Raw genomic sequence first — 26252 nt, 5'->3', positions numbered from 1 at the left:
TTTAACATAGGCACATTTATTATATACTTAAGAGAGTTAAGGAAGTGAGTTTTGAGTTTTTATAATATTATAGCATATACATGAAAAAATTAAGAAAAATATCACAAAAAATGAGAAAAATTATAAATAAACTTCTTGAATTATAAGATGTGTCATATCATTTTTATTTGAGATCATATAAGAATTCATAATGAGAAAATTATGATAAGTGTCAAAATTTATAAGTAAAATATTATTGAGGGTTATAAACTTGAAAAAACATATGAGTAATGGAGAATATTAAGAGCATGAGTGATGAAACCGTGAGTTAATGCCACAAAATTAATGATATTATAATAGAAGTTGTTTTTAAAAGGTGATATGAGTTATGAAGATGATTTTTTAATTAAAATAATACTAAATAGAGATTATTATTATTATTATTATTATTATTATTATTATTATTATTATTATTATTATTATTATTATTATTATTATTATTATTATTATTATTATTATTATTATTATTATTATTATTATTATTATTATTATTATTATTATTATTATTATTATTATTATTATTATTATTATTATTATTATTATTATTATTATTATTATTATTATTATTATTATTATTATTATTATTATTATTATTATTATTATTATTATTATTATTATTATTATTATTATTATTATTATTATTATTATTATTATTATTATTATTATTATTATTATTACATAATGAAATGGGAGAAGAAAACGCCAAGAAGAAGAGAAAACAAATAATGCAATTGGAGGTTAATGTGAGTTAAAGTCAAAAAATTAATAAATATTATTATAATAAAATATTTTTAAAAAAAATGACATGAGTTATGAAGATGATTTTTTAATTAAAATAATTAAGAAAAATAATATTAAGTAGAGATTATTGTATTATTATATAATGAAATAGGAGAATAAAATGCTAAGAAGAAGAGAAAACAAATAATGCAATTGGAAGTTATAAAGAGTTGGCACATTACTTCTCTATATTTAGCTTTATAATATTTATAAATTTCATGTATTTAATTGAAAAATAATAATAGGAAAAAAAAGCATATCACTTGTTTGTTAGATTCATATCCAGTGTATTTATGTGGAACAAAAATAAAGAAGATAAAATTCAAATAATTATCACACATAAAATTAACAATCATTTTTTATAAATTTACAATCCAAATATATCAAAATCTAAAGTACTACAACTCATGGGAGCGATATTTACCTCTCAATTAACAAAATTAAAAGAAAAAATACAAAATTATCGAGATTTAGAGTAACATCGAGGCAATAAAATTATTATCACAAAATGACTATTTAGAAATAAAAATATTATTCTTATAGTTAAGCATTCAATTTTACCGAAAGTTTTGAATTAATATATTTTTCATTTCCTTGCTCTTAATCTTAAATCAGTTGTTTCACCTTTCCATTTTCTTCACCTCGTATATCAGGGTATCTATACCTATAAAATGATGAAACAATATTATTTTTACAGTTATGAATTGTAATTTCAATTGAATTTATTTAAGTTCAGAATTTAATTTTATCATAAAATTTCACTCCCCCCTGCCCCCGCCCCCCGCTCCTTCACTTTTCCAAATACTGCAAAATACATATATTCTTTATAAAAAAAAAGAAACTTAGAACAATAAAGTAAGAGAATAATTATGTTTATCACTTAGCAAAATTTATGATCAATTGAGTATAACTTCTATACTCAAACATATTAAGAAAAGGGGATATAAATATAAACGAAAATTTGAGAAGAATTGCTTACAATTTTTATCTTTGACCCATCTGATAAAATTTCACTTTTCTATCTCCCCTCCCCCTCCATTCTCCAAATGCTGCAAAATAAAGAAATTCTTTAAAAATAATTAACATTAAAGTAAGAGTATAATTGAATACCTCATATATTTGTTACTTAGCAAAATTTATGATCAATGAGTATAACTTCTTTAGTCAAACACACAAAGAAAAAGAAAAATAAAAATAAATATAAAAGAGAGTTTGAGAAGAATTGTTTACAATTTCTTATCATCAACCCATCTGTTTTCTTTGTATTTTCTGTAGATGTCTACCTATAATCAAATCAAATCAAATAAATATCAAACTCAAAATAGTATTATGATGATCGAAAAGAAGAAGAAAAAAGTATAGAATATATGTGCCTTTCTTTTAGCTTGATCATCTTAAAGCACCTTTACCACAAATTTGAGAGCTTTACACACATCTATATACTATATAGATTTGATCGTTTATTTTGTAAGAAAAATTTATAATGCCTCTATTTATAGGATAACAATAGGGAATACCAAATGAAATCATGAACATGACTATTAGTAATAAAATTTAGGAGTTATGATCATGAAAAGTCATGAGAGTAATGAAAATAAAGACAATTAAAGTTTATATTAAAGAATATGAATAAATGAAAGGAATAGTAATTGCCACATTCATATTTGTAAAATAATAATAAACAATAAATAAATAAATAAAATGTCAAAAAAATGAGAAAAAAAAAGATAAATAGGATTCTTGGCCAAAGAGATCTTTTATCTAGCTTTATATTATATATAGATATAGATATAGATTTCTTTCTACTTTAGTCATGCTCCATTGAACCCTTCTTTAATATTTTTGTGTTTTATTTCTTTTCATTTCATAGTATTCTATTTTGTTTGAGATTATTATTTTTTTGTTTCGAATTTCAGCAAGAAGGTTTAAAATATTTTTGTTTCTTTTTAATGAAAATTATAAATGTCTACAACAATTATTATTTTTTATGATAAAATAGCTAAAGTGACCAGAAAAATATAACAAATTATTTGTAAAGAAATATGAGGCGAGATACGACACACAATAACATATTTGAGATATAATATTTATTTAAATAAATATAACATTTATTTTAAAGTCAATTACTATTTTTTAATAATTTTATTTTTATATAGTCTTATTGATTAACACCAAACACGTGCCGTACAAATTACACTGCGGATGATGATACACGATGAAGACAGTTTTCAAAGATATTTTTAAAGAAAAATACATAAATTACCATTTTATATTTATCCGGAAAAAAATATATATATAAAGAATAAAATATCTAACAATTATTGATGGAATAACGTTGGAAATGTGTACTCCAAAAGAAACATGGTAGGTCCAGTTACTCCAAGTACTGAAGTCAGTAATGAAATGAAAATGATTTGGGTTTTGAATATGATATATTAAAATTTATGACTTACTTTCATTTTTAGTCAATTAAAAAAAAATGATATATTTTTATATTAAGTGATAATTTAATTTTAAAATGTACATTTTATACTTAATTAAATGATTTATAATTACACAAATTTCTATCATTCATTTTGGATCACAAGTTTTTAAAGTTTTTTCTTCTTTTTAAACTCGGGAATCAAACTATCTAATATAAAATGGGACAGAGTAAGAATATAAGGTGTAATGTCCCAACTTTCAGGCAGAGAATTAATTCCATTGCAAAAAAAAAGAAAAAAGAGTAGTGATTTAGCTCCAAAAACTTGAAAGAGGTAAAGAAATAGATCGAATTATCAGCTAGTCAATCATGAACCCAAGTGTTGTGGCAGTGACAGTTCCCTTAATTTGTGCGACGTTGCAGCCTGGCAGAATAAGAAGCAGAGGCTTTCAATTCTTCGAGAGAAATATAGTACTAGTGTTGAGTCCATCAAAGCAGAAATTCCGTACAAAATACCATCCCATTAAGGCTCATCAACAGAGTTATGATTCACAAATCACCATTGTATCTGACATGCCCCTCTTTGAATCCCCTCATGTACGTTCACAATTCACATACACTACACTCTCTGTTTTTATAATATATGTTGTTAATTAATTACGCTTTTATGTACACAGGCATCTTTCGATAGGTACTTGGAGGACAAACCAAGAGTCTTCAAAGCTATTTCCCCAGATAACAGAGGAACCCAACGTCTTAACGAGGTAATTAATTAACTACTACTATTTTAGTATAATAATGTGTAATTGAATAATTAATTATATGTATGTTGGTGCAGGAAGAATGGAGAATCCGAATGGAACCGATTGGCTTCTTGTTCCTCACAGCATGCCCAGTTGTTAACATGAGACTTAGATGCAAAACTAATGGGAAAGAATACCCTTCTGGCGTTCCTACCCATACCTCTATGGTTCTTGAGTTCAAAATTGTATGATGTGCACATACTTAAAAAATTAATTAAGGATATATATATATATATATATAGTATTGATTAAGTTGAAGCATATATATATATATGATGCAGACAAAATGGGATCTAGAAGGAGTAACAGAGGGGAAAAACAAGCCATCAGAATTCCGTCTTAGCATGGAAGGTGTACTTTACCCAGATAGAAGAAAAGGAGGCAAAAGCAGGATCAAAGGCCATTTCCATATGAGCATTAGCTTCGCTCCACCTCCCATGCTTGCTTTGGTCCCTCCACATGTTCACAGAGATGTCACACAACTGGTTAGACACACTCTTAAAACCATTAATTATTTATTCTCCAAATCATCTGTAAATTACAATGTCAATCATTATTTTTAAATTGGCATGCCAGATTCAAATGCCACGAGTAAAATGTGAGAAAAACTTTTTCATATGAGGATCAAGATTTTTTCATTTATTTAGATAATAACAAATGCCGGAAACTTTGTATTTTAAACATTTAAGTGGCATTTGGCCAACAAAAAAAAAAATACTTCATTATTTGAAAATTTTGAAGTTAGAGTTGAATTTAATCATATTTTTTACAAAAAAACTATCTAAATTTTGAATGTACTATTTTTAAAAGAGATAAGTGTCAAAAATATACATAACTTATCCATTTTTTCTAGTTTTATATCTAAGCTATCGAGAGTGTGAGTTTCATACCTAAATATCACTTATATGCACTATCTCTTTTATTTGAAAAAAAATTGACACATGACTTTCCACATGGATAAAATATCTCACCTTGACAAAAATTAAATAATAAACTATTAATATTAATTAAAAACTAAAGATTAAAGTATTACTATGCCAAAAAAATATTTTTTTAAAAATAAAAATTAAATTATTTTAATTACCCCACTCCACCATCTCCTCCACGTACCCCTCCCCCCCCCACAACAATCCCCCATACCCGTCCACTTTTTTTTTCTTTTATAATATGTTTTTAAAAATTCATACTTCACCCTCCCCAACCACCCACTCATTCCCCAAAAAAATTATTTTTTTTGTAAGAAAAAAAAATTCTACCCCATCCTATATTAACACTCCTCTCCTAATTTATTTATTTTTATATTTTTTCGTTTTGTGTTAGATATGTATATATATTTTTAGAATATTTTTTTTGTACCGAATATAACATAAATAAAAATTTATTTTAAAAAAAAGTCTTGCGAGGGCAAGTAAAACATATTTTTGATATGTATATATCTAATACAAAACGAGAAATTTTTTTGGAAGCATACGGTTAGGTGGAGTGGGTAAAATTTTTTTTTTAGAAAAATAAAATAATATCTAAATTAGTATTTTGAAGGGAGGGGGGGGGGGGGAGGATGAAGTAAAAATAAATTATATACTTTTTTATAAGAGAAATTCAAACTAAAAAAAAAATGGAGGGAGGAGGGTACGGTGAGAGGAAGTGATGGAGTGGGGTAAGAAAAATATTTTACATTTTATGTTATAATTTTATTTTATTTTTGGGATAATAATTTTTAATCTTTAATTTTAACTAATACTTAATTTATTTAATTTCTGTCAAGGTGAAATGTTTTATCCATGTTGAATGTAATGTGATAATTTTTTTAAGTAAACGAGAGAGTGTATACAAACATCATGATGAGAGTGTTATATAAGAGAGATGTGTGTTTTTCAAACTAAATAGTTTATGTATGAAACTCTGACTTTCAATAGTTTAGGTATGAAACTCAAACAAAGAATATAGTTTAAGTGTGTTTTGACACTTATCTCTTTTAATAAAACATGAAATATAATTTAACTGATATTATTTTATAAAAATAAAAAATTTATAAAAATACATTTCTTATATACATGTATGGCAATTAACAGATTATGAAGAATGTGTCGGAGAGTATGCAGCATAAAGTAAGAAATAATTTGCTGGCGGATTATGCTAAATTCAAGAAGGAAACCCCCAAAAATTCACAACTGTAAGACTGACTTATCATTTAAGGTGTGAATTTTCCTTGTGTGTAATTGCGTGGCTTTTTGTATTTGTTCAAGGGAGGTGTATCAATCGTTTCGGTTCAATTTTAAAGTTTATTGGTTTGACTTATTGGTTATCGGTTTGTAGAGATGCTAAACAGTTATAGAACCATTAAGATATTGGCTTATCGGTTATTGGTTTATCGGTTTAACCGTTAAGATTTGATAAAAAAAATCATTGAAAATCACTTAGAAATAAGGTGACAAACCAAATAAGCCATGCACATGAGTTCACAAGTTACATCTTGCTCAAAAACAAACACTTTTACATTGTAGAATAACCAAGCGTTTGAGACAACCAAAAATAAAAGTAGGAAATCAAACTCTAAGTCAAGGACTTTATATACAAAATGGTATATACAATAATGGATAAATTACTTATATACACACATTTACTTATCTTATTCTCCATTTTCTCCTACCTTTTAAAAATATTTCATAAATCCCTTATTTCTCCCAATTTTTGTGACTTCCGGATACATAAAATCCATCAGCAAAATCCACGTTTATCCACTCCCCTTTTCACTCCTCTTTTCTCTCCCTAAATCCACTCCACATTCTTAGCAGTTATAGTTTTCAAATCAATTTGTTTCAACTGATATTCTCTCTCAAATCAAAATAATTTCAAACATCTGAAAAAGTCGGATTTTCAGTCGTCATTGTTGTCTTCTTCAATTTAATTTTATTTTTTCAGTTTTTTTCCTGATACATATGGATCAGACTCTTCATTAGTATTGGTTTTACTCAACTAAATTCTTCTAATACTAATCGTATATATAATTCAAATCTATTCTCTCTCAAGTTCATCAATTTCAAGTTCTTAAAGAGGTAGAACTATTTCTTCATCAATTTTTTTATTCCCATTTCTTCAGATGTCGTTTTTTTTTTAAAAAAAATTAATGTTTTCATTTACAATTTTCTGATACACATGAATTCTGCTCCCTCTTTTTAGTATGGCACCTTTTGTTTTTGATGTTGATGATGAAAACTTTCATGAAAATAGATCTAATCAACTCATTATTATTCCGACGATGATGATTGGGCTGAAAATAGATTCAAAAGGTTGTAGGATCCATTAACAATAGCGAATCATAATATTTAGAAGTCAAAGTCGAAGAAGGATGAAACTTCATCTTTTAAGGCGAATGTGGAAGAACCCCAAAAAAAGGATAAAAATGTTGCATCTGCTATATGGTGTGTTATCTTGGAAGAAAATGATCTAGAATTAACAAGCTTAGGAGGTCGGTTTCTGGACAAATGGTTACTTTGTTAATATAGAATAGTCATTATGTATTTGTGGACACATCCATTTGAATGTTTTACTATTTTAAAGATACATTAAATTAAGTTTTAGAATGTTTCTTTAAAAACTTGGTTATTTTGAATTTAAATTTCAATATATTTTATTTTTTTAATCTCAGTATGTATATTTTTCTTTATTTTTTTGTTGTAATTATAGTGCTTGTGATACACAATACAAAATAGGATATTTTTAACAATTATCTGATACAAATAGGCTATATAAATTTAAGTATCACACAATTTTATTATTCAAGAGGTTGTTTATTAAGTTATTGATACACTTGATATCTAGCCACGACAAATGTATATTTCAACATGTATCAATTACATAAATTAATGTATCAAATATATTATTTTGTCTTTCCTTTTATATGCAATACTTTAACATAAAATTACAGTAAATACAGTCGTTCACAATCATGATGTATCATATACATTATTATCAAAATAAAAAAAACATACATTATATAAATATTGTACCAAATTTATTAAAATTTAATAGTTTAACATTGTGATTAAATCATTATCAAGCAAAAATGTACAAAAAGTTAAACAATTTTTTATTCATTAATGATAACACTTCATCATTTTGGAAGTTGAATGTATTTTTCTAAACAGAAATGTATTACTTCTCTTTGGGTAAGAAAGTGCAAGAGCGCGTGTTGTGACTTTCATGTATTTAACGTCTACAACAGTTTGTGCTCGTAGTTGGCTCATCACTTGAGTTTTTTCTTTTTTCTTTTCATGATCATCCAGGCATCCTTTTGTATCGAGGTGACAAGACAATTTCCTTATCTAGTAATGGAACCATTGAATCTTTCACAATTGCTTATTTATCTTTCAAGGCAAACAATATATCTTTTTCTAGAATCATAGACTGAATAAAGATACTCAAATGATGCAACAATCTGTCAACATTAAAAATAAATTAGTGATACATTACATAAGACAATTATTTCTATGTATCAATCACAAACAATCACACAACTAACTTATACTTAATATCAGATACAAAATATAAATATAAGTTGATACATACCCTTATTCGCGAACATTTTGATGTGTTTACAATAAATTACATGTATAATGTATCATCTACAAAATATAGTTTTTCACAAACACAATAAGATACATAAATAGTAATGTATCATGATGCTTTATATCAACAACACACTGATTCGCAGCTCTAAAAAGCCATTACATATACGTCAAACTAGTAATGTAGCAAGTTGTAACCATTAAAGTATCATGACTTATATATCCATATACAAATTCAACATCAAAAGATACTTATTAAAGCACAAATTAAAAATAAAAAATAAAAATTCACATGTATCTGATACTTTATATTATTAGCACACTAGCACACTAACTCAAAAATCTAAAAACACAATACATTACTATTTAGTTAGATTTGAATTAGATTTATAATGAGAACACAACAAATTCACTATAATCAGAAAACTAACTTTTGAATCAGCAGCACTCCTTTCATTACTATTTTTCGTTAAAAAGGATGTAAGAAATACACATTAAGGAACGACTATGTCACTCGTGTATCAAAGTAACTCCAAGAAATACTTATGTTGTGCCACGTACTAATTGGATATTCAATATAGAAAAAAGAGAAAATACATGTTAAATCTGATCAGAGGTGAAAATGTAGGTAAAAAATAACAATGAATATCCATATCTTATATCAGTAGAGTAGTAATTACTTAAGGAATAAAAGCAATGCAAATACGTGGATGTAAAATTAGTCATAGTGCAACGTTCAAAGACGCGTTTTTATCAGCATCATGTGTTTACTCAAATGATATGAATTTGCATATATGTTGAACAAACCTTACAGCTAATAGCACATATACAATTGTTCTGAGCACAAGAGCTTCAGTCAGACCACTGAACAACTGAAGACAACATTCCGAAAGGAAATAAAAAGGGTTAAATGTGCAATCAAACCATAAAGGGCGAGCTTGTTTCACCTAAGACTTGATTTCCGCCATCAGACCATATTCCCTACCAAACTCTATAAAGTAGGAATCCATCTTGTCTATTGTATCAATGGCAGATTTGAGATTCAATTAAGCTGTAATGGCTGATTTGAGATTCACAAAAGAAATCGTTTGCCCAACAATTATTTCATCACTATTATATCGTTCATAACTTTGATCGGTCTCCCAAGTTCCTGAATATCTCAACAAAAATCGATATATTCATCATGTATTTTGAATTTGTTATGATTTGGGATAGATGGAGGAGAAGAAAATTTGAATTTTGAATTCTCTGAATCTATTACTGATTGGAATAAATTGACATCAATCTGTTTTGCATGATTCGTGGGATTGATAATTAATTTTACATTTACTTCCTTTTTAAGCGCAACAATTAAGTTATTTTATGTATCGAAATTTATGTATTTGCCTGAATATAATGTATTCGGATGCTATAATTTTTAAGGGATTTTTGTAAAATAGAAAAAAGTAGGGATAGAATGTAATTTAGGTTTTACACTATGGGATTTATGTAAGTTATACAATAATAATTATCTAATTTACTATCGGGTTATCGGTTAACCCGTTAAGAAAAAATCTTAAACCGTTAAGAATCGATAACCCGATAACAAAAAAAAAATCAAAACCGTTATCAAAACCGCTAAACCAATGACCCAAGATAAACCAATAACTTTTTTTGAACAGCCTATGCTCAACTATATCAAACCAACTATGAAAATTATTCGTCTTTTTTCGAAATAATTTTAAATTGAAATGCCAAACGCGTACTTAAATCCAGCTAATCCAAATAGGCTCGAATTGATAATTGGTAAATAATCATTTGGCACTAATTACGTTTCGGTTCTCCTTATGTATTCAACTAAATATTTTCTCTAGTTTTTAAGCATAAAAATACTTTACTAAAGTATCCTTTCAATTTGTAGAAAAAACAAATGGAGATGCGGGGGATCGAACCCCGTGCCTCTCGCATGCAAAGCGAGCGCTCTACCATTTGAGCTACATCCCCTCTTGTTTATCTTGACCAAACAAATATTACTACTTATAATATAACTAGACACAAGTGCCCATGCTAGCACGGACCCAATATCTGTTATTTTTATCTCATTTTATGTGACATAGATAGAGTTTAGAGAGTCAATTAAATTTTAGTATGATTTTTAAATATTTTAAGTTGTTAATGATTGTAATTTATAGTACACTTTTTACGTATTTTTTAAATAATATATGTCACTTCTCTTGTCCCAATGTATGTAGCACATATATAATTTCAAGAGTCAATCAAATGTTGTTAGTTGTTGAGATTTACAATACTTTTTATGTAGTTTCTAAATTAAATAATACATGTTACTTATTTTGTCTCATTTTGTGTGACACAAATTGATTAATTTTATGAATCAATCAATTTTTTTTATAAGCAATCAAATTATTTATAATGTTGTCAATTATCATGATTTATAATATTATTTTACGCAATTTTATAATATATAAAAAATTAAAAAATAAAACAAACAAATTAAAACGGAAGAAAAAATAATTGAATGTAGGGGAAGCTGTCAGGCAGGCATGCATGTCGACCATGACCTGCCTGGCTATCTCCTCTTATATATTAGTAGGGATATAGAGAAAATACATAAAAGCCCCCATGAATTTGGCATCACTACTTATTTTAGCACTTAAACTATAGGGGAGTTTAAATACCCCTTAACATTTTTTAAGTGGATTTTTTTCAACCATAACACTACAATACTAGTCTCAGAATACAATATACATGTGCCATGTCATTGCCACATCAGCTGTCACATTGAAAATTATTTAAATTTTGAGTTTTTTTAAATTATTTTTGTTTATACAATTTTAGAAAGATAAAAAATAGGAAAAATGAGGATTAATCTAAGATTATTAAAAAAAATCTCAAAAAATAATAATCAAACTCTACAATTTCAATACTAGAAAACATTCAATTTTTAAACCACATTATCAAAATAAATAAATAATAACAATTTAAAAACTAATTTGAGACGAAGAAATTATAGTTTTTTTTTATTAGAAAAAGCTTCAAGTTCATCATAGTCAACAAACACTTTCATAAGTAAGATCTTGAAGCAACAATAAGTTGTTGATTTTTTCATTTTTTTTTAATTGTTCATCACTTTTAAGAATAAGCAATAATAATTTGAAATGAAGGAATTGGTGGGGGTGTTTCGGAAAGAAGGTGGCGAGGATGAGGGCCGGAGGAAGAAGAAGAGAAAGGGGTGAGGCAGGTATGAGTGGAAGCGGGGTTCAAAAAAGGAGAAAGAGGGGTGCGGTGGGGAGCTCGAAGATCGAGAAATAGAGTGAGGGTGGAGGATTTCAAAAAAATGTGAAGGGTTTGTCAAAGAAGGAAGTGGTGCAGGTTGTGGTTGATGGCGGCGGCGGTGACGGGGTGTAAGGAAGAAGAAAGGGTGAGGTTGTCGGTGGCTAAAGGTGGTGGGGTGTGAGGAAGAAGAAACCTTATTGGTTGAAAAGAAAAAGAGGAGACCTAATTGTTTTTTCAAATTTGTTTTTATCTTTTCGCTCGCTTTTAATGTTTTTTTGCCACATTAGCTGTTTGGGTGAATTTTAATTTACTTTAAATGAGATTATGAGGATAAATAATTATTTGTAAAGTTAAAGTGCTAAAGTAAATTTAGCGGACAAGTTTTGATTTTTTATTTTAAAAAAAAATTATTTACTCTATTAATATAATGCACACAATTGCAAATAGAAAATACTGCTTAAAAGCAAACATGCTGGTAATTAATGATCAAGTCAAATTATTTCATTACTAAAAATAATTGTTTATTGCATCTCGACTTCTATTTTATTGCATTAAAGTTACTAAATACTGTTTTTCAATGAAAAAGTCATTTAATTTATTCAAAATATCACAAAAATTATTAAACTGTTTTTTATATCCAAAAAGTCACATAACTTTGTATAAGTATCACAAAGATCATTAGAAGAAAAATAATTTTTTAGGCATTATGCAAAAATCGGTGGGATCATAATGAGAGGTTATAATCATCACAATTAACTCGTTATTACGGATTTATTACAAGCTCAAGAATGCAAAATATTCTATTCCTCTTTACTATTTTCATAGGAATAAGAAGTAGATATAAGCGTTGAGTCAAATAAAATTCATTGATGCTTGTTGCAAAACCAAATTGAGTCAATCATAAATGAGTTGAGTTCTAATTATCTCTTTAACAATATATGTTTTTGTGTTGTAAAAAAAAAAATTGTATAATGAACTAATTTATTAACAAAAGAAAACATTTTAACCAGTAATTTAAATTGAGGATTGAATTCAACCAATATTTTTTATTGAGAAATTCCAAGAAATAATCTGGTTAAAAGCTTAGGTATATCAATAAAGAAGTACAAAATTACTAATTTATTATTATTATTGTGACAATAAAGAAGTACAAAATTACTAATTTATTATAATTATTATTGTGACAAGTATCATGATTAAACTAAGCTATTAATAATTACGTTAATTACTAATTTACTCCTTACAAGAATTTTACGATTTTTAAAACGTCCACAACTCAACAAAAATAAAAATTCAAGCTAGGTTTAAATTGAGTCTGATCAACCCAATTGATCAAATTTTACCTTATTAATTCTAAAAAAAATAATTACTTTTACTTGTCAATTATTTTAAATTTTTTTTACTTCACTTTTACCATATTAAAAAAAAAAACAATTTCCCATCAAATATTTGGGGCTTCTATTATCTCATAAGAAATGGAACAAACTTGATTGCAAGATTTTGATTGATAAGATTACCAGTAGAATCAGTACCGGGCATTCGAAGCAGCTTTCCTACTTATGCTGGAAGATTACAAATTCTAAATGTTGTTTCGTTTTCGATTCATGATTTTGAGGTGAGATATTCGTTCTGCCATAAAGTGTGTTGAAGGAGGTCGATCAGAGATGTTAGAAGTTCATATGGGGAGTCAAAGAGGATCAAAGGAACATTCACCTATAGCATGAGACACAAATTGTAAGCCCAAGCGCAATAGAGAACTGAATGTCAAAGGATGTAGGATTTGGAATTTGGCTTCTATTGGGAAATTGCTATATCAACTGGTGGTGGATAAAAACTCTCTCTAGGTAAAGTGGGTACATGACATTTATATGAAAAAAAATTTCTTCATTTTGGGAACACAAATACCCTCACGACTATAGTTGGTATTGGAAAAAGCTTAATTTTCTAAAGGATGGCATGAGAGCTTGGTATACTCAAGGAAGATACAATCTATCCCCCATAGGAGATTATTCTATATCGAAGAGTTATTTAGTTATTTTGGGGAGCCAAGTGAAGGTTGATTTTGCGAATTTAATCTGGAATGGAGTAGCTCAACCTAAACATAGGTTCATTGTGTGGCTAGCTACAAAGGATAGGTTGCTCACCAAAGGGAGATTGACTCAACTGCATATTTTTGTAGATGACCTGCAATGTTGCATGTGTAACTCTACTAATGAGGAAACAACTAAACATCTATTTGATGAATGCGCGTGGTTTCAATCCATAAGGGAAGATATGATGCAATGGACTGGAATTAGACTAACATGGAAGTTCGAAACAAGTGTTACTGGAAATCAGGAGGAAACACTGGCAAGCCATCCAAAAGGAGATTATAGCAGCCATATGGGGGGCAATGATTTATCACACATAGAGGGCTCATAATTGAAAATTGTTTAAGGGATAAACTGTACAATTAGTGTAATCAAGCAGATAAAGAAGGAGATGTTACAAAGACTAACAATACCTTACCTATATAAAAGTTACAAAGATGTAGAGATTTAGTGCATAAATTACACATGTATTAGATTTAAGGTTTTTTTAGGCCTGCGACCATCCAGTCATAAGAATATCGAGGTGCTCCTTAGTTTGTATTTTTGTTGCTTCTATTTGTCAAAGGTAATATTAACAATGTTACAAAAAAAAGAATTATTTTATCCTTAACAGTGATTACATATTTCTAAAGTTATCTCCTAAAATCTAAAACTATACATTAATTAATATGAACATTCTTATAATATTAATCATCACTGCAGTAAAGAGGATAAGTAAAGTGAATGGGAAGTATTTATATGTTTAAATTTTTATTTATAATAATAAATATAAAGTAAAAAACAATTAATTATTCAGATCCGTTTTAAACTTCTCCATTTAGAAAAAAAACCTATTTATCGTCTCATTTTAGAAGTAGAACAGAAAGTGAAAAGGCTCAGAGAGCAGTGTGTCATAGTTTGACACTGTCGTCAACGTATCATTTCCGCCGTTTGTCTCCGCCATCCACCGCCGTTTGTCTCCGCCATTCACCGTCGACACAGGTATCCAGGTTCTTTACCTTTTCATCTTCCTCTATTGGTATCGCAAATTCTTGACTGAGATTCTTTACCCATTACGATGTTGTAACGTTAAGCGGTTTGAATAAATTACTTTTGCGTTTTCTTGGCATCTTTTCTCTATGCTTAGAACTCCAATTTGGTTGATTTCTCAATTGGGTTTTTTGTATTAATCGATTTCGGCAATAGAGGTGTTAAAAAAAGATGATTTTTCTTTACTGGGTATGAACTGGGTATGTCCTATAGATCAAGATTAGGTTTCTGGTTGCATTATTTTATCTTTCTTGACTGAAGTTTTCTTCTTCTTGTTTATATATAAATTGGGGTTTCAGTTTTGGGTTTCTTGCTCCTCCCCTTCGCCCCTGTAGGGGCTGGGGTAGGGGCTTTTCTGTTGATTTGGAAGTTTCTCTAACATGGAATGTGGATTGTGCATTGCTTCGGAACAATTACACCTCCTAAACTAGTTCAACAGTTGCCTATTTGAATCTTTTATATCAATTGTACTCTATTTGAATGTTGTCTCCAATTCCACCTCTGTTTGTCTCCGCCATTCACGTTCAACATAGGTATCTGGTTCTTTACTTTTCATCTTCCTGAGATTCTTTATCCATTTCGATTTATAATGGTACGCGGTTTGAATCGATTACTTTTGCTGCACGCGTTTTCTTGGCATCTTTATCTTCTTCTCTATGCTCAGTACTCCAATTTGGTTGATTTTTCAATTGTTTTTTTTTGTATTAATCAATTTCACCGTGTGTTATGTGGGTGTTAAAAAGACGATTTTCTTTAATGGAATAAAGTATAAATTGGGTATATCCTATAGCTCGTGTTGCATTATGTTATCTTTCTTGATTAGCCTGAAAGTTTTTTTTTTTAGTTATATAAATTGGGTTTTCATTTTTGGGTTTCTTGCCCCTCCCCTCCACCCCGTAGGGGATGGGGTGGGGGGCTTTTCTGTTGATTTGTAAGTTTCTCCAACTTTGAATGTGGAATATGCATTGCTTCACAACAATTACGGGAAATTTGAATCTTTTACATCAATTCTACTTTATTTGGATTTGGACTATGCTGTTACATTTTTCTTAGTTTCGAAATTAGGCCGAAGATTGTGAAACTTCAATTGTGTAACTTGCAATATGAAGAGAGAGGCTAGGTCTTGAAAACTAGGATGTCAACATCAACAAACCGAGTGTAATCCCACAATTAAGGTATAGGAAGGGTAATGTATTCACAAACCTTATCCATACCTTGAAAAGGTAGAGCTACTGTTTTTGATGGGCCCTCAATTCAAAACAGATGAAAAAGACGACAATAGCAATAAGCAGGAACAATCTCAACCTCACTTCATAAAATTGGCCTTTCTCCTTCATAATTTTTTTCGTCTTTCTCCATCTTGATTCTACATTCTTGTAAGCCAGCTGATGCGAGTGTTGACTGATCTTGTTCAGATTATCCCTTTTAACTAGTTCCTTTTTCAATCTTCATTTATTCCCAAGCTCGTTAAGCTGTTCATTAGCGAGCTTTAATATTCTTTATTTTCATATGATACTTGGATGCTGGTTATGGTGTGAAGTGATGCTTACATAAGTGAAGAAGCTTTGCAGTTTTCTAAAACATGGCTCACTTATCTTATTTTGCTCGACATTATCTTGCAATTCACATTATGGGCTTGTAGATTTAAACTGAGCCTTTTGGTTTCCTTCTGCTATTCTCTTCCAATAAAATGAATCAAAAGAGGTTAAGCAATGAAGCCTCATTGACTCTCTTGAATTTATTTCAGCAATTATGAAGCGGAAGAGGCAATCTAAAATAACAGATTTGAACTTTGATGTGTTGAAACACGTTATGTATCATGTTGCTGTGTCACCTGATGGAGCTGGAAATCTTGCCCGAACTTTATCAGTGTAAGTATCATTCCCGAAATCTTTCTCTTGTTTCCATATGTTTCTTAATTCTAGATTACTGTTGACCTTATTTACCTTGATTTCTATGTCCTTTCCTATTCTTTTGATGTGATTAAATACTCTTTCTGCGATTAACTTTGAAATTGAGTTCCTGTTGAAGCTGACGTATCACCTGTGTATCAACTTCTGCCTAGTATATGACCCAACATATGTCCTATGGGTGTTTACGATTTCCCCTTGTACAAAATCGAAAAGGGTCCAGTAAAAGGTGTCTGCATATCTCTTGTGGTTATCTTGCAGATTATGTTGCTTCTGATCCTGATTTCCTCATCACAGCTGCAGACTGTTCAAGGAACTTGCTGATGATTCTGACATCTTAAAAGCCGCGGCATTTGATCAGGTTAAGCTTTCTGGTATTCATGAATCATTCTGGCGACCTGCTGGGATGTTATGTAGGTGCTTACCGACAGGAAATCCAACTGCTTTCAACACAATAAGAAAGGTACAGAATTCCTGTTTTGGGCATATCAGCAAGTTCTATCAGTGTTGTGCAATGCCTTTAGTAGCTTCAGGTCACTTCGCTTTTACATGGTTGCATTTCTGCTTGGATTATTGCTAAAAATGCCAGTATTGCAGAATGCAGAGATATTGAATGTTTCTTATCGGATTCTCAAGAGGGACTTGTTCCGTGGAAAGATGGTATTAATATTAAATTCTGCTTGCTGACGACAGTTACACCAGTCACCCATTTAATTTCTTCTTTGATTTAGGCTGACAATAATGTTGACCTGCAGATTCTTTTTGCAAGAAGCACAGCTCTTGAAATTGCAAATACCAGGGCAAGGAAGAAGGCTCTTGCAGATGCCATAGATGTTGGTATTTTAACTTAAATATTGTTAAATTGAATTTATAAAGTGACATCAACTTCTAATTGCCCTGCATGAAACTTGTGGTATAATGCATGTACAATCAGGACTGCTCAAGTACTTGTGATGCCGTTGATGCTCAAATCAAAACTATTGAGCAGTTTTTAGAGATGTTGAAGGCTGTATTGAAAGTAATGAGAAGTCAGATTGCTCAATGAGGTTGAGCTGATGCCGCATGAGTAAAGGTAAAACATCTACAAAAGACGAGGACTCGACAAAATTCAAGTTCAGCATTTGGGGCTTTAAATATGGGTGACGCAGCTTGCTGAGTGGTTAAAATCCTCTTGGACGTCATTGTCAGTGAGATGGCAACAGTTATATCAAACATAATTGTCACTTCAAACTTGCCAATTTTTGGTGCGCTGTGTGTATCTTTGTCTTCTACCATTTTTCTTTTAACATAATTGTCAGACTGAAATATCTCAGTTCAGAGAGGATGTAAATCTATTTGCAATCCATACACTTCCATTTTTACTTAGATGTGCTCGATGGATGATAAATAAAGCCATATAGTGTGGTGACAAGAATTGGCCTATACTTTTTTAACTTGGTTAGAAAACGGGTACGCATATATCCTTCTCCTTCTTTTGGTCCTTTGTGTTGGGCATCAAATCCGTCTTTAGGTGCTAATGGTGTCCCTAACACCCTGTATAAGGTTTGGTTTCGTGCCTTTTTAATATTACGTGCAGATTTCTTTTAGATTTCAATGCAGATACATTGGGCCAAGAAAGTTTTCAAAAGCAAAAGATATTATGATGCAAAACAGTGTGGAAAGGAAATAAAACTCAATTATTGTACCAAAAAAGTTGCTTCTCAAATCTCAGTTGCTTATGTAATCAGATTGATATACTCCTGAAAAAACAACAAAAATAAGAAGGTAATTTACCAAAATTCACATGCATAGTGTGTAAATCCTTGCTAGTTCAGTAAATTAGACGGTGAAAGAACTTCATAAAACTAGCACCAAGCAATTTTGTACTACATTAACGAAAGATGAGGGAAGATGCACTCTTTGGGAACAAATCATTTGTAGTATTACAATTAGACTAGTCTTGATATTACTGTATATGCTGTATTTTATATCCATGTTTTCAGAATGGTCTTGCATTAAACAGTATAAGAGCAATCTATATCTTATATGTAATCGGAACATATAACTTCTAAGAAACCAAATGTATCAACTAACCGTAACCTTTCATACTATCATATATCAATCACTAATTTGTAGTAAAGTCAATATTGTACAGCCAAAATGGTAACAACTAAGTTATCAAACTTAAAGTGCAGTAACCGCCACAGAAGCACAAAATTGCACGAGGCAAACCCTCTCCCTAATCTTCCCTCGAAAGCAAGGCTCTTTTAACAGTAAAACACCATATAGCATTCAGAATGGAGATATCACTTGTAAATCAGAAACCATCTTTGCTCCAGCAGGTTGTAGCTTGTGCTTCAATGAACGTATTTCGCCTAACGCCTGACACGTTCTCAGCTGCACAATGTATCCTCTCACCATGCTAATGATGGATTAAGAATGTCAGTTTCACCAAATGAAAGTGTTGTCAACAGCATGAATCTTCAGTATGTGTTTTAACTAGGTGAGACTAGAACAGTTCCCTCTGAGAGAGGGCTACATCCAGCTTGAATGTGCTGCTTTTGCAACTGCTCCAATTCACTAGAAGGGAAAACTTCTGATTGAAGGGATGGACATATTTTGTGCACATGCAACCACGTTAGCTGCCAGAAACTGTCCCCTCCTACAGGATCACTTGGTATGAGAATTCCACTAGTTTTCATGATAAGTAGAGTGTTCTTTAGGAGTTCAGGGACAAGTTCTGGAATCTTCTCACTCCGTCTACCTTTAAATTTCATCTTCATGCATCTTTCAGTATGATCCAGTAACCCTAACCATAGTTTGCAGAAGGATGGCAACTGTGAGAGATGCTGCAGTGATTGTAGAAACACTTTGAACATGAGCTTCAGAGACAGAAAAATTGCTCCTTCAATACTCCTGTAATCCTTCAAGGAACCTTGTGGTGCAAGTTCCAGCAATTCATCCAGCATTGTAAAGATCATCTGATCAAAACACTGCAACCACAGATCAGTTGAAATGTGAATCCCCTCAATTACTGTCAAGCACCTCTGCAACATCAAGATGGCATGACCTCGCACCTCTTCTCTCCAATCCAAACAAAACTTTCTGAGTCCCTGTACCAGCCTCAACCACATCTCAGTTATATCCTGAGACATTTTTATAGCAGCCTCTTCCCCCAGAGCATCCTTTGTCTTGTGAGACCATCTAACAAGACAAACAAGTGACCCAGCCATCAGGTCTAAGGATCTCACAGCTTGATCAACACTTCCAACACGGGAGTCAGCAAAGTGGCTGGCCGCATTTAAACAAAGGATGTAATTAGCAGGCAGTAGGTGGGCCCCATCAGCCATGATGAATGATAGTGTTTCAAATCCTGCTTCAGAAGCTTCTGGATGCCGAGCTGTAATAGAAAGCAGAGATATAATTGTCCTCCAGCCCATATTAGATCGTATCTGCATAGCGTTTGCTTTGACAAGGTGCATCACCTCCTGGGTTATCTGTTCAAGAAAAGCATCGGCGACCCTTGCATCGAGCTTTAAGATGAGTTGCAGTGACTTGAGGAGCTCATCTGTGAGGTTTTCCTTGTAAGGAAGCAACCTTTGGCATATACGAAGCAGACCAAAAACAGCCTTCTCTACCAAAGTACAAGGCATTGTTGTTGATTGGACAACACTTGCTATGTGCTCATAAACAACCTGCCAAAGAAGCATTATCCTATCCCGGTTGTTTATCGTGATTGCAATCAGCAACTCTAGACAGAATACTGCAGTCTCTTCATCTTCTAGAGAGATGTTGCCCTTCTGAGGCCGGCCCGCAGCCATCACAAGGGCTCGGACAAGCTGTGAAAGGGATTCTGCTTGCAAAAACTTACTCTCAGCAAAGATGGTATCAATGTGACAATTCTGAATAGTCTGAAGAGTCTGCTGACGGGCGGCAAGCTGCTTTTCATTTGGCTGAGGAGCAGGTTCTTCTGCATCAAGATATAACAGTTGGCTAAATCGGCCCATTAAGCCAGATGACTTCCTTGATGGAGCCAATGAAGGCACATGAGGTGCTGATGGGGAAGCTGCAGCAGGTTTGCTTTTGTCAGCATCAGAAGTAGACTCCACGTCATCACTAAAATGACGAGTAGGAAGAAGGCCAAAGTTATGCAAGCTCAAAATGCAGTCCAGGATGTTTTTCCAACCAGAACGAATATGGTCCCCATACTTGTTTGCTATTGTGAAGACAGCTAAAGTGGACAATCTAGCTTTATTATCTTGGGCAAATGTAACAATAAATTCATCAGTATATGATGGACACAAAAGAGTTGTGAACTTGCAAAGAGATACTACTAAATCATCCAATACATCATCAAAGCAGTAGGAGGCTGAAATTTTGGCAATGGCAAGAAATCCATCAATGCATGTTTGCCAGACATCTTCCTGCTCCACATGATCTAAAACCACTGAGATGGAAGCAATTGTCTGACCAGACAGCATAGCGAACATATCATAATCAAGATAAGGTCCATGATCACAGACAATAAACGGGGAAGTTTGCCTCGATTTGTGGACCAGACCAATCCAATGACTTGGTGCCAGCAATGGGGTATCAGCACCTCGATCTGAGGAAATCCGGATCTCATTCTCACAGATGGAGTGGTAAAGCTCAGACAAAAATTCTCGAGGGAGGTCATTTCCTCCATTTATTCTCCGGTTGTTGCGGATGAAATCTTCCTCCGTCATCTTCTTCTTGACCTGTGTATTGTGTTGATCCGTGTTCAGCATGATAAGTGAATATGATAACACAAGTGCAGCATCTTTGTTAACCAGAACATCTGGTGATTGCTCATAATATTGTTCAGAGAACGCTTCAAGCACCCTGTGTATTTTCTGTGATTCTCCAGGCAATCTGAACGTCTCCAAGAATATACGCAAGGCAGTGTCTAGGTTCATATCCTGAAAATCAAATGACCTTGAAAATTCATGAAGTACTTGAATATAGAATTCTTCATGACTTCCCAAGAAATCCCCAACAAGATTCTTATCCAAGCCATTTGAAAATCTAAAGAAACATGCTACACTTTTTGGATCAAGTTTATCAGGTAACAGATGCACTGCTTGGAGATATTCCATACCCTTCTTTGGATCACGGTTAAAGTGATCAACTCCAACCAACAACTTTTTCTTTATTTGCTTCATCTTATGGACAAAAGGAACCCAATGAATAGGATCACTATAGTCCTTGCATATTTCTACCCAAAATGGTCTATATTCATCGAGATTAAATGAACCTTCATCTGAAACTAATGAATCCTGGCCTATTCTCTCAGCCATACCCTGAATAATGGCAATTAGACCCTCCAGGGCAAGAGTATTTAGAGCTGAAAGTGGACTGTTAACTGGAAAAGTGCTTTTTGATAACAGGTTGGCAAGTTCTTCAAAAATATTGCTGCAGGATATGTCACAATCATAATTTGCATACATTTCTGCCACGAACATATGCTGTCTGCAGAAGTCAACAAGTGTTTCCATGGCAACCTCCTGAAGTTGATAAGATGCTCCATGCTTGCTCTGGGCAATCTTCAGTAAAACACCAGAGAAAAAGGCTTCAAGCTGTAGCTTTAACTTAAAACGCAGATGATGATACAAATTTAAAACAATGCTACAAACTGTCGAAAGAATTAAAGGACTCATTGACAACCCAAAACACATCAGATTGTGGAACAATTCCTCCTGTATCAGAGCCAACAACTTGGGATGATTTCCAAAAGAAGCACCACCTAGTTCTATGGCTGAATTAATTAAACCCAGCGCAAATAATGGGACATCTTCTTCATACGCTATAGGGTTGGATCTTGAACCAATTTCAATGGACTCCATCACATTCAGAAGAGAACATAGGAAATGAAATATCTCCACCATGCAGGGGACCCCATGAGGATCCATCATTGGATTTTCTCCATTACAAGCAATATCCCTTTTTCTAGTTTTCTCATCTGTTGGATCATCCCCTACGGACACATTAACACATCCATTGTCTTCTTGTTTCTTGCCAGTCTGCAAGAAAATGGCTTTATGAATCACAATATACAAGAAGGTGATACTAGTATTCAAGTGTCAAGAACTTAAGAGATGAAATATCTAAATCTCAATCAACCCCTCACTGATATAATTTAGAGCTCAGGAAAACTATCAATAGACAGAAAACACGCGAGTCCCCAATACGGTTAGTAAACTGCTCTGTGTCTAAAATGCATCACACGAGATCCAGTTCAAAGAAGCTAAATTTATCAGTTTGGGCTTAGGCCTAAATTAGTGTACAGGCTGAATTCTAAGCCGTAAGTGTGCAAGCTCCATACTTAGGAGAGTGAGCTAATATACAGGAAATTCACAAGACTCAAAAGTGTAAGCCATTCTAGGGTCAAGTTAGAGAGCGTGATTTGTATCAATTGCATTGGATTTCAAAGAGTAAACTTTATTCCTTAGCATCTCCGTGTTAGGATTCTGCAACTGCTTATTTAGATAAGGCTTGTATGATAATTTATCAACATTTAATAATTCTGTTTACTTAATAGTTGGTCTTTTTCTAGAAAGTGTTTACCCTGTACGGTAACCTCTGATTAAGAAACTAATGTAGCAAAAAGTTGTAAGTTCACAACAAAATATAAACAAAACAAGCCCTCACACGTGAAACAGTGCTTTGTGTAATTGTCTGTTGAAAATTACATGTACATAAAAGTGAATGTCCTAACTCCAAGTAAAAATACAGGGGACGAAAAGAAAGAGAATCTCAATTACCTCTGGATCAGCGCACACTCTGCTTTCAATGTCAGGCAGGTGAACAAAGATACATCTAACCAATTCATGCATCGTGTGGCGTGCTATTCTCTGCAGAAGTTCACTTTTAGCACTTGCTTGATGAACCAATCGGAAACAGGTGTTTACTATGTTGCATACATGATGGTTGGTCAAATTCTTTGATGCTTTACTTTTCATACAAGCCAAAAGAACTTGAAGTATCTTCATCAGCACCACTTCCTCAGAGGCAGGATCAGTCACTTCAAAACGGCAGCTTGTCACAGCGTCAACTATCTGATGCAAAGCTTTGTCCACGTTCATGTCAGCTGATTCAATTATTGCTAGAGTCAAGAACTTGTATACAGATGACAATGCAACACCAGTTATTGGTGCACCAGTCTCATCAGATTGGATCACATCCAAGAAGGGCTTAAGGTATAGAAGTGGATCAACATTGTTCCACTCATGTCTCCATGAGAATATCTTTTTCCTTAATTCCTTGAAAGATTGGATGAGAGAATACTCCAGTTGATCATCTTCAGCAGCATAACGAAATCCCCACCTAACATTTCTCCTCATCACGGCTAAAACAGCACCAATTTCTGAATTCACCATACATTCTAAGGCACCTCTGGAAGGCTTTATAGTATGAACCTTGGGTTCTGAAATTGGAGTATTGACTCCACTCTGCTGATTAGGGCACCCCATCATAATTTTAACTTATGATTCAGTTCACTTCAATTGGAAATGTATGAAAAAAACGATGAATCAGGCAGCTGCTTGTCTGAACCGTTACCCTGAGCAGCAATAAGTTGTTTGATATGAGATAAGTAAAGCAATGAAGTGTGAAACCAAAGAATGAAGACACTTCCTGTATCTCGTCCATGCTGATAAATGTGGATATGAAACTAAGAGTTAAAAGGTTAACAAACCTGACAGGTTCATAGCAGAACTATATGAAAACCAACATCAAGAAAGAAACTTCAGAAAAAATGGTTTACTTGTTCATAACAAAGATAGTCCCTTTGTCATAGAAGATGGAGAATGTAACAGGACCATATACACATATATCCAGTAAAGATAGATGCATTTCTTACTGTGTAATAACACCATGCAGTTGGATGCTTAAACAGTAATTTAATCCAAGTCGGTTGTGATAAATATGGAATTCTATGCAAACAAAAAAAATTAATCCTGCGTCCCATGCCATAAGAAGTTCCTTATCTATCTAAAGCGCAGCACTTCCAAACACATGCAGAGCAGCCCTGTAAGCCATGGGTTGAAGAAATTTTTGAATCCGACAAATATTTACCTCTATTACCATGTTAACACATACTATTCCAAATATCATAGCTAGTAAGTAATTCATATTTCTCCACTTGCGAGTGTTCAAAATCAAGCCTTTTTTCTTTGTCTCTTTCAACATTTTAATAAACCAACCTAAAAGCTTTAGGTCACTTTTACTTGATCATTCTGCCAGGCAATCACATTAGAATTTTTCGAGCAAGATTCACAAGCCATTGTCCTAACTCTACAACATGGCAAGCTTTGCCTTACATACTTTGGGAATCAATAGAACAACAACAACTATAAATTTCACCCCCAATCCCCCTTGAAACAAAAAAAGGGGAAAAACAGTAAACATATTCAACACCATCATGCTTAAAATTTTCAATTACGCCACCAGAACTACCATCCAAAAAGAAAATATGACGGCAGGGTGGGGGCATAGAAAGGATCTCAAAAACAATCCAAGATCATCCCTTTAGCGAATTCCAAAGCACAGGCAATGCGCCATAGTGTTATTTAAAATGAAAATTCGGCAGAAATAACTAAATGATCAAATCTTAAAATTGGAATTGTCAGATCTAAATCATTTCCAATCAGATCAGCAAAATTGAGTGATTAAAAAAAGGGAATTTGGAAGAGTAAAAGAGTGGATCGAATGGAAAACTTGGGATACCTTATAGACGATTCCAGCCCCGAATTGAGAGCTGTTCGTCTGAGGGTCGTCGGAGTCCGGCAGACGGCCACACTTTTGCTAATACTTATTTTGATTTTGATTTTGAAAAGTCTTGTTTGTCAAATCTCTATGGAACGGGTCGGATCTTTTTGTTTCGCAAGGGCTTAGAAAAGACGAATAACACGTGCTCTCTTCTTACATGTTCTTTTTCTAATTTGCAAAATAAAATCGTACTGCTTTCTTCTCATTTTCCTTAATTACTTTGGCATGACTTCAAATGTTTTATACGTGGCATGGGGAGTTATTTAATTTTGTATTTCATTGATGAGGTAAATAGTTGCCAAATTATAATTTAATTTTTTACTTTATAATCATCAAACAAACTTGGATCTTTCTCTTATCTTGAGCCAAATTCATTATTTTTAATTACTATCATTTCAACTCTTAATTTCAATTCGTACTTAATTTTTTTGTTATAAAAACACTATTTGGTAGTATTACTCCCTCAATTTCATATTATAACTTAATTTTTGGTTCTTTTTCATTATTTAAAATAATTGAAAGTTTAAAATGGATGTTTGAATTTTTTTTATAATTGCTCTTATTTTTAATAA

General features: G+C 32.1%; 3 protein-coding genes, 1 long non-coding RNA gene and 1 other non-coding gene across 6 annotated transcripts; 2 read left to right on the top strand and 3 right to left on the bottom strand.

The window, feature by feature from the left end:
• Positions 1-1272: 1272 nt before the first annotated feature.
• On the bottom strand, positions 1273-4481 carry LOC102602762 (uncharacterized). Its single transcript, XR_366566.2, has 4 exons — positions 4407-4481; positions 2050-2102; positions 1799-1868; positions 1273-1483 (listed from the first exon to the last, which is right to left on the bottom strand). It is a non-coding gene; the product is annotated as an uncharacterized lncRNA (long non-coding RNA).
• Positions 3472-6338, top strand: LOC102603100 (uncharacterized). The gene is made up of 5 exons (XM_006338360.2): positions 3472-3838; positions 3919-4005; positions 4080-4229; positions 4326-4529; positions 6117-6338. Exons 1-5 carry the CDS (start codon positions 3611-3613, stop codon positions 6219-6221), a joined length of 774 nt encoding a protein of 257 aa, XP_006338422.1. The 5' UTR covers positions 3472-3610; the 3' UTR covers positions 6222-6338.
• A 4184-nt stretch (positions 6339-10522) lies between these two features.
• On the bottom strand, positions 10523-10595 carry TRNAA-UGC (transfer RNA alanine (anticodon UGC)). The gene has a single exon. It is a non-coding gene; the product is annotated as a tRNA-Ala (tRNA).
• Positions 10596-14808: 4213 nt separating this feature from the next.
• Positions 14809-18279, top strand: LOC102602421 (uncharacterized). Of its 2 annotated transcripts, none has more exons than XM_006338359.2 (6): positions 14809-14956; positions 16752-16875; positions 17212-17377; positions 17512-17574; positions 17670-17747; positions 17849-18279. In XM_006338359.2, the coding sequence occupies exons 2-6, from the start codon at positions 16757-16759 to the stop codon at positions 17957-17959; spliced, it is 537 nt and encodes a 178-aa protein (XP_006338421.1). In that variant the 5' UTR covers positions 14809-14956; positions 16752-16756; the 3' UTR covers positions 17960-18279. The 2 variants fall into 2 exon arrangements, with proteins under 2 accessions (XP_006338421.1, XP_015162396.1); XM_015306910.1 differs by having other exon boundaries at positions 14809-14964.
• Positions 18280-18976: 697 nt separating this feature from the next.
• Positions 18977-25808, bottom strand: LOC102602090 (ARF guanine-nucleotide exchange factor GNOM-like). The gene is made up of 3 exons (XM_006338358.2): positions 25639-25808; positions 23676-24472; positions 18977-22934 (listed from the first exon to the last, which is right to left on the bottom strand). Exons 2-3 carry the CDS (start codon positions 24384-24386, stop codon positions 19389-19391), a joined length of 4257 nt encoding a protein of 1418 aa, XP_006338420.1. The 5' UTR covers positions 24387-24472; positions 25639-25808; the 3' UTR covers positions 18977-19388.
• Between the last annotated feature and the right edge of the window lie 444 nt (positions 25809-26252).

The sequence above is a fragment of the Solanum tuberosum genome, unplaced genomic scaffold (genome assembly GCF_000226075.1).
Source record: "Solanum tuberosum cultivar DM 1-3 516 R44 unplaced genomic scaffold, SolTub_3.0 scf00004, whole genome shotgun sequence".
Taxonomy (NCBI): Eukaryota; Viridiplantae; Streptophyta; class Magnoliopsida; order Solanales; family Solanaceae; genus Solanum; species Solanum tuberosum.
The sequence above is the reverse complement of the archived record's forward strand: the minus strand, read 5'-3'. Positions and strand labels throughout refer to the sequence as shown.

Bases quoted from the DNA above. Each gene is read 5' to 3' on its own strand.
- LOC102603100 (XM_006338360.2), top strand. From the start codon at position 3,611: ATGAACCCAAGTGTTGTGGCAGTGACAGTTCCCTTAATTTGTGCGACG. The intron at 3,839-3,918 runs GTACGTTCACAA...TTATGTACACAG, and splicing joins CCCTCTTTGAATCCCCTCAT to GCATCTTTCGATAGGTACTT. The intron at 4,530-6,116 runs GTTAGACACACT...GGCAATTAACAG, and splicing joins ACAGAGATGTCACACAACTG to ATTATGAAGAATGTGTCGGA.
- LOC102602421 (XM_006338359.2), top strand. From the start codon at position 16,757: ATGAAGCGGAAGAGGCAATCTAAAATAACAGATTTGAACTTTGATGTG. The intron at 16,876-17,211 runs GTAAGTATCATT...TCCTCATCACAG, and splicing joins CTTGCCCGAACTTTATCAGT to CTGCAGACTGTTCAAGGAAC. The intron at 17,378-17,511 runs GTACAGAATTCC...CCAGTATTGCAG, and splicing joins CTTTCAACACAATAAGAAAG to AATGCAGAGATATTGAATGT.
- LOC102602090 (XM_006338358.2), bottom strand. From the start codon at position 24,386: ATGATGGGGTGCCCTAATCAGCAGAGTGGAGTCAATACTCCAATTTCA. The intron at 22,935-23,675 runs GTAATTGAGATT...ATTTTCTTGCAG, and splicing joins GAGTGTGCGCTGATCCAGAG to ACTGGCAAGAAACAAGAAGA.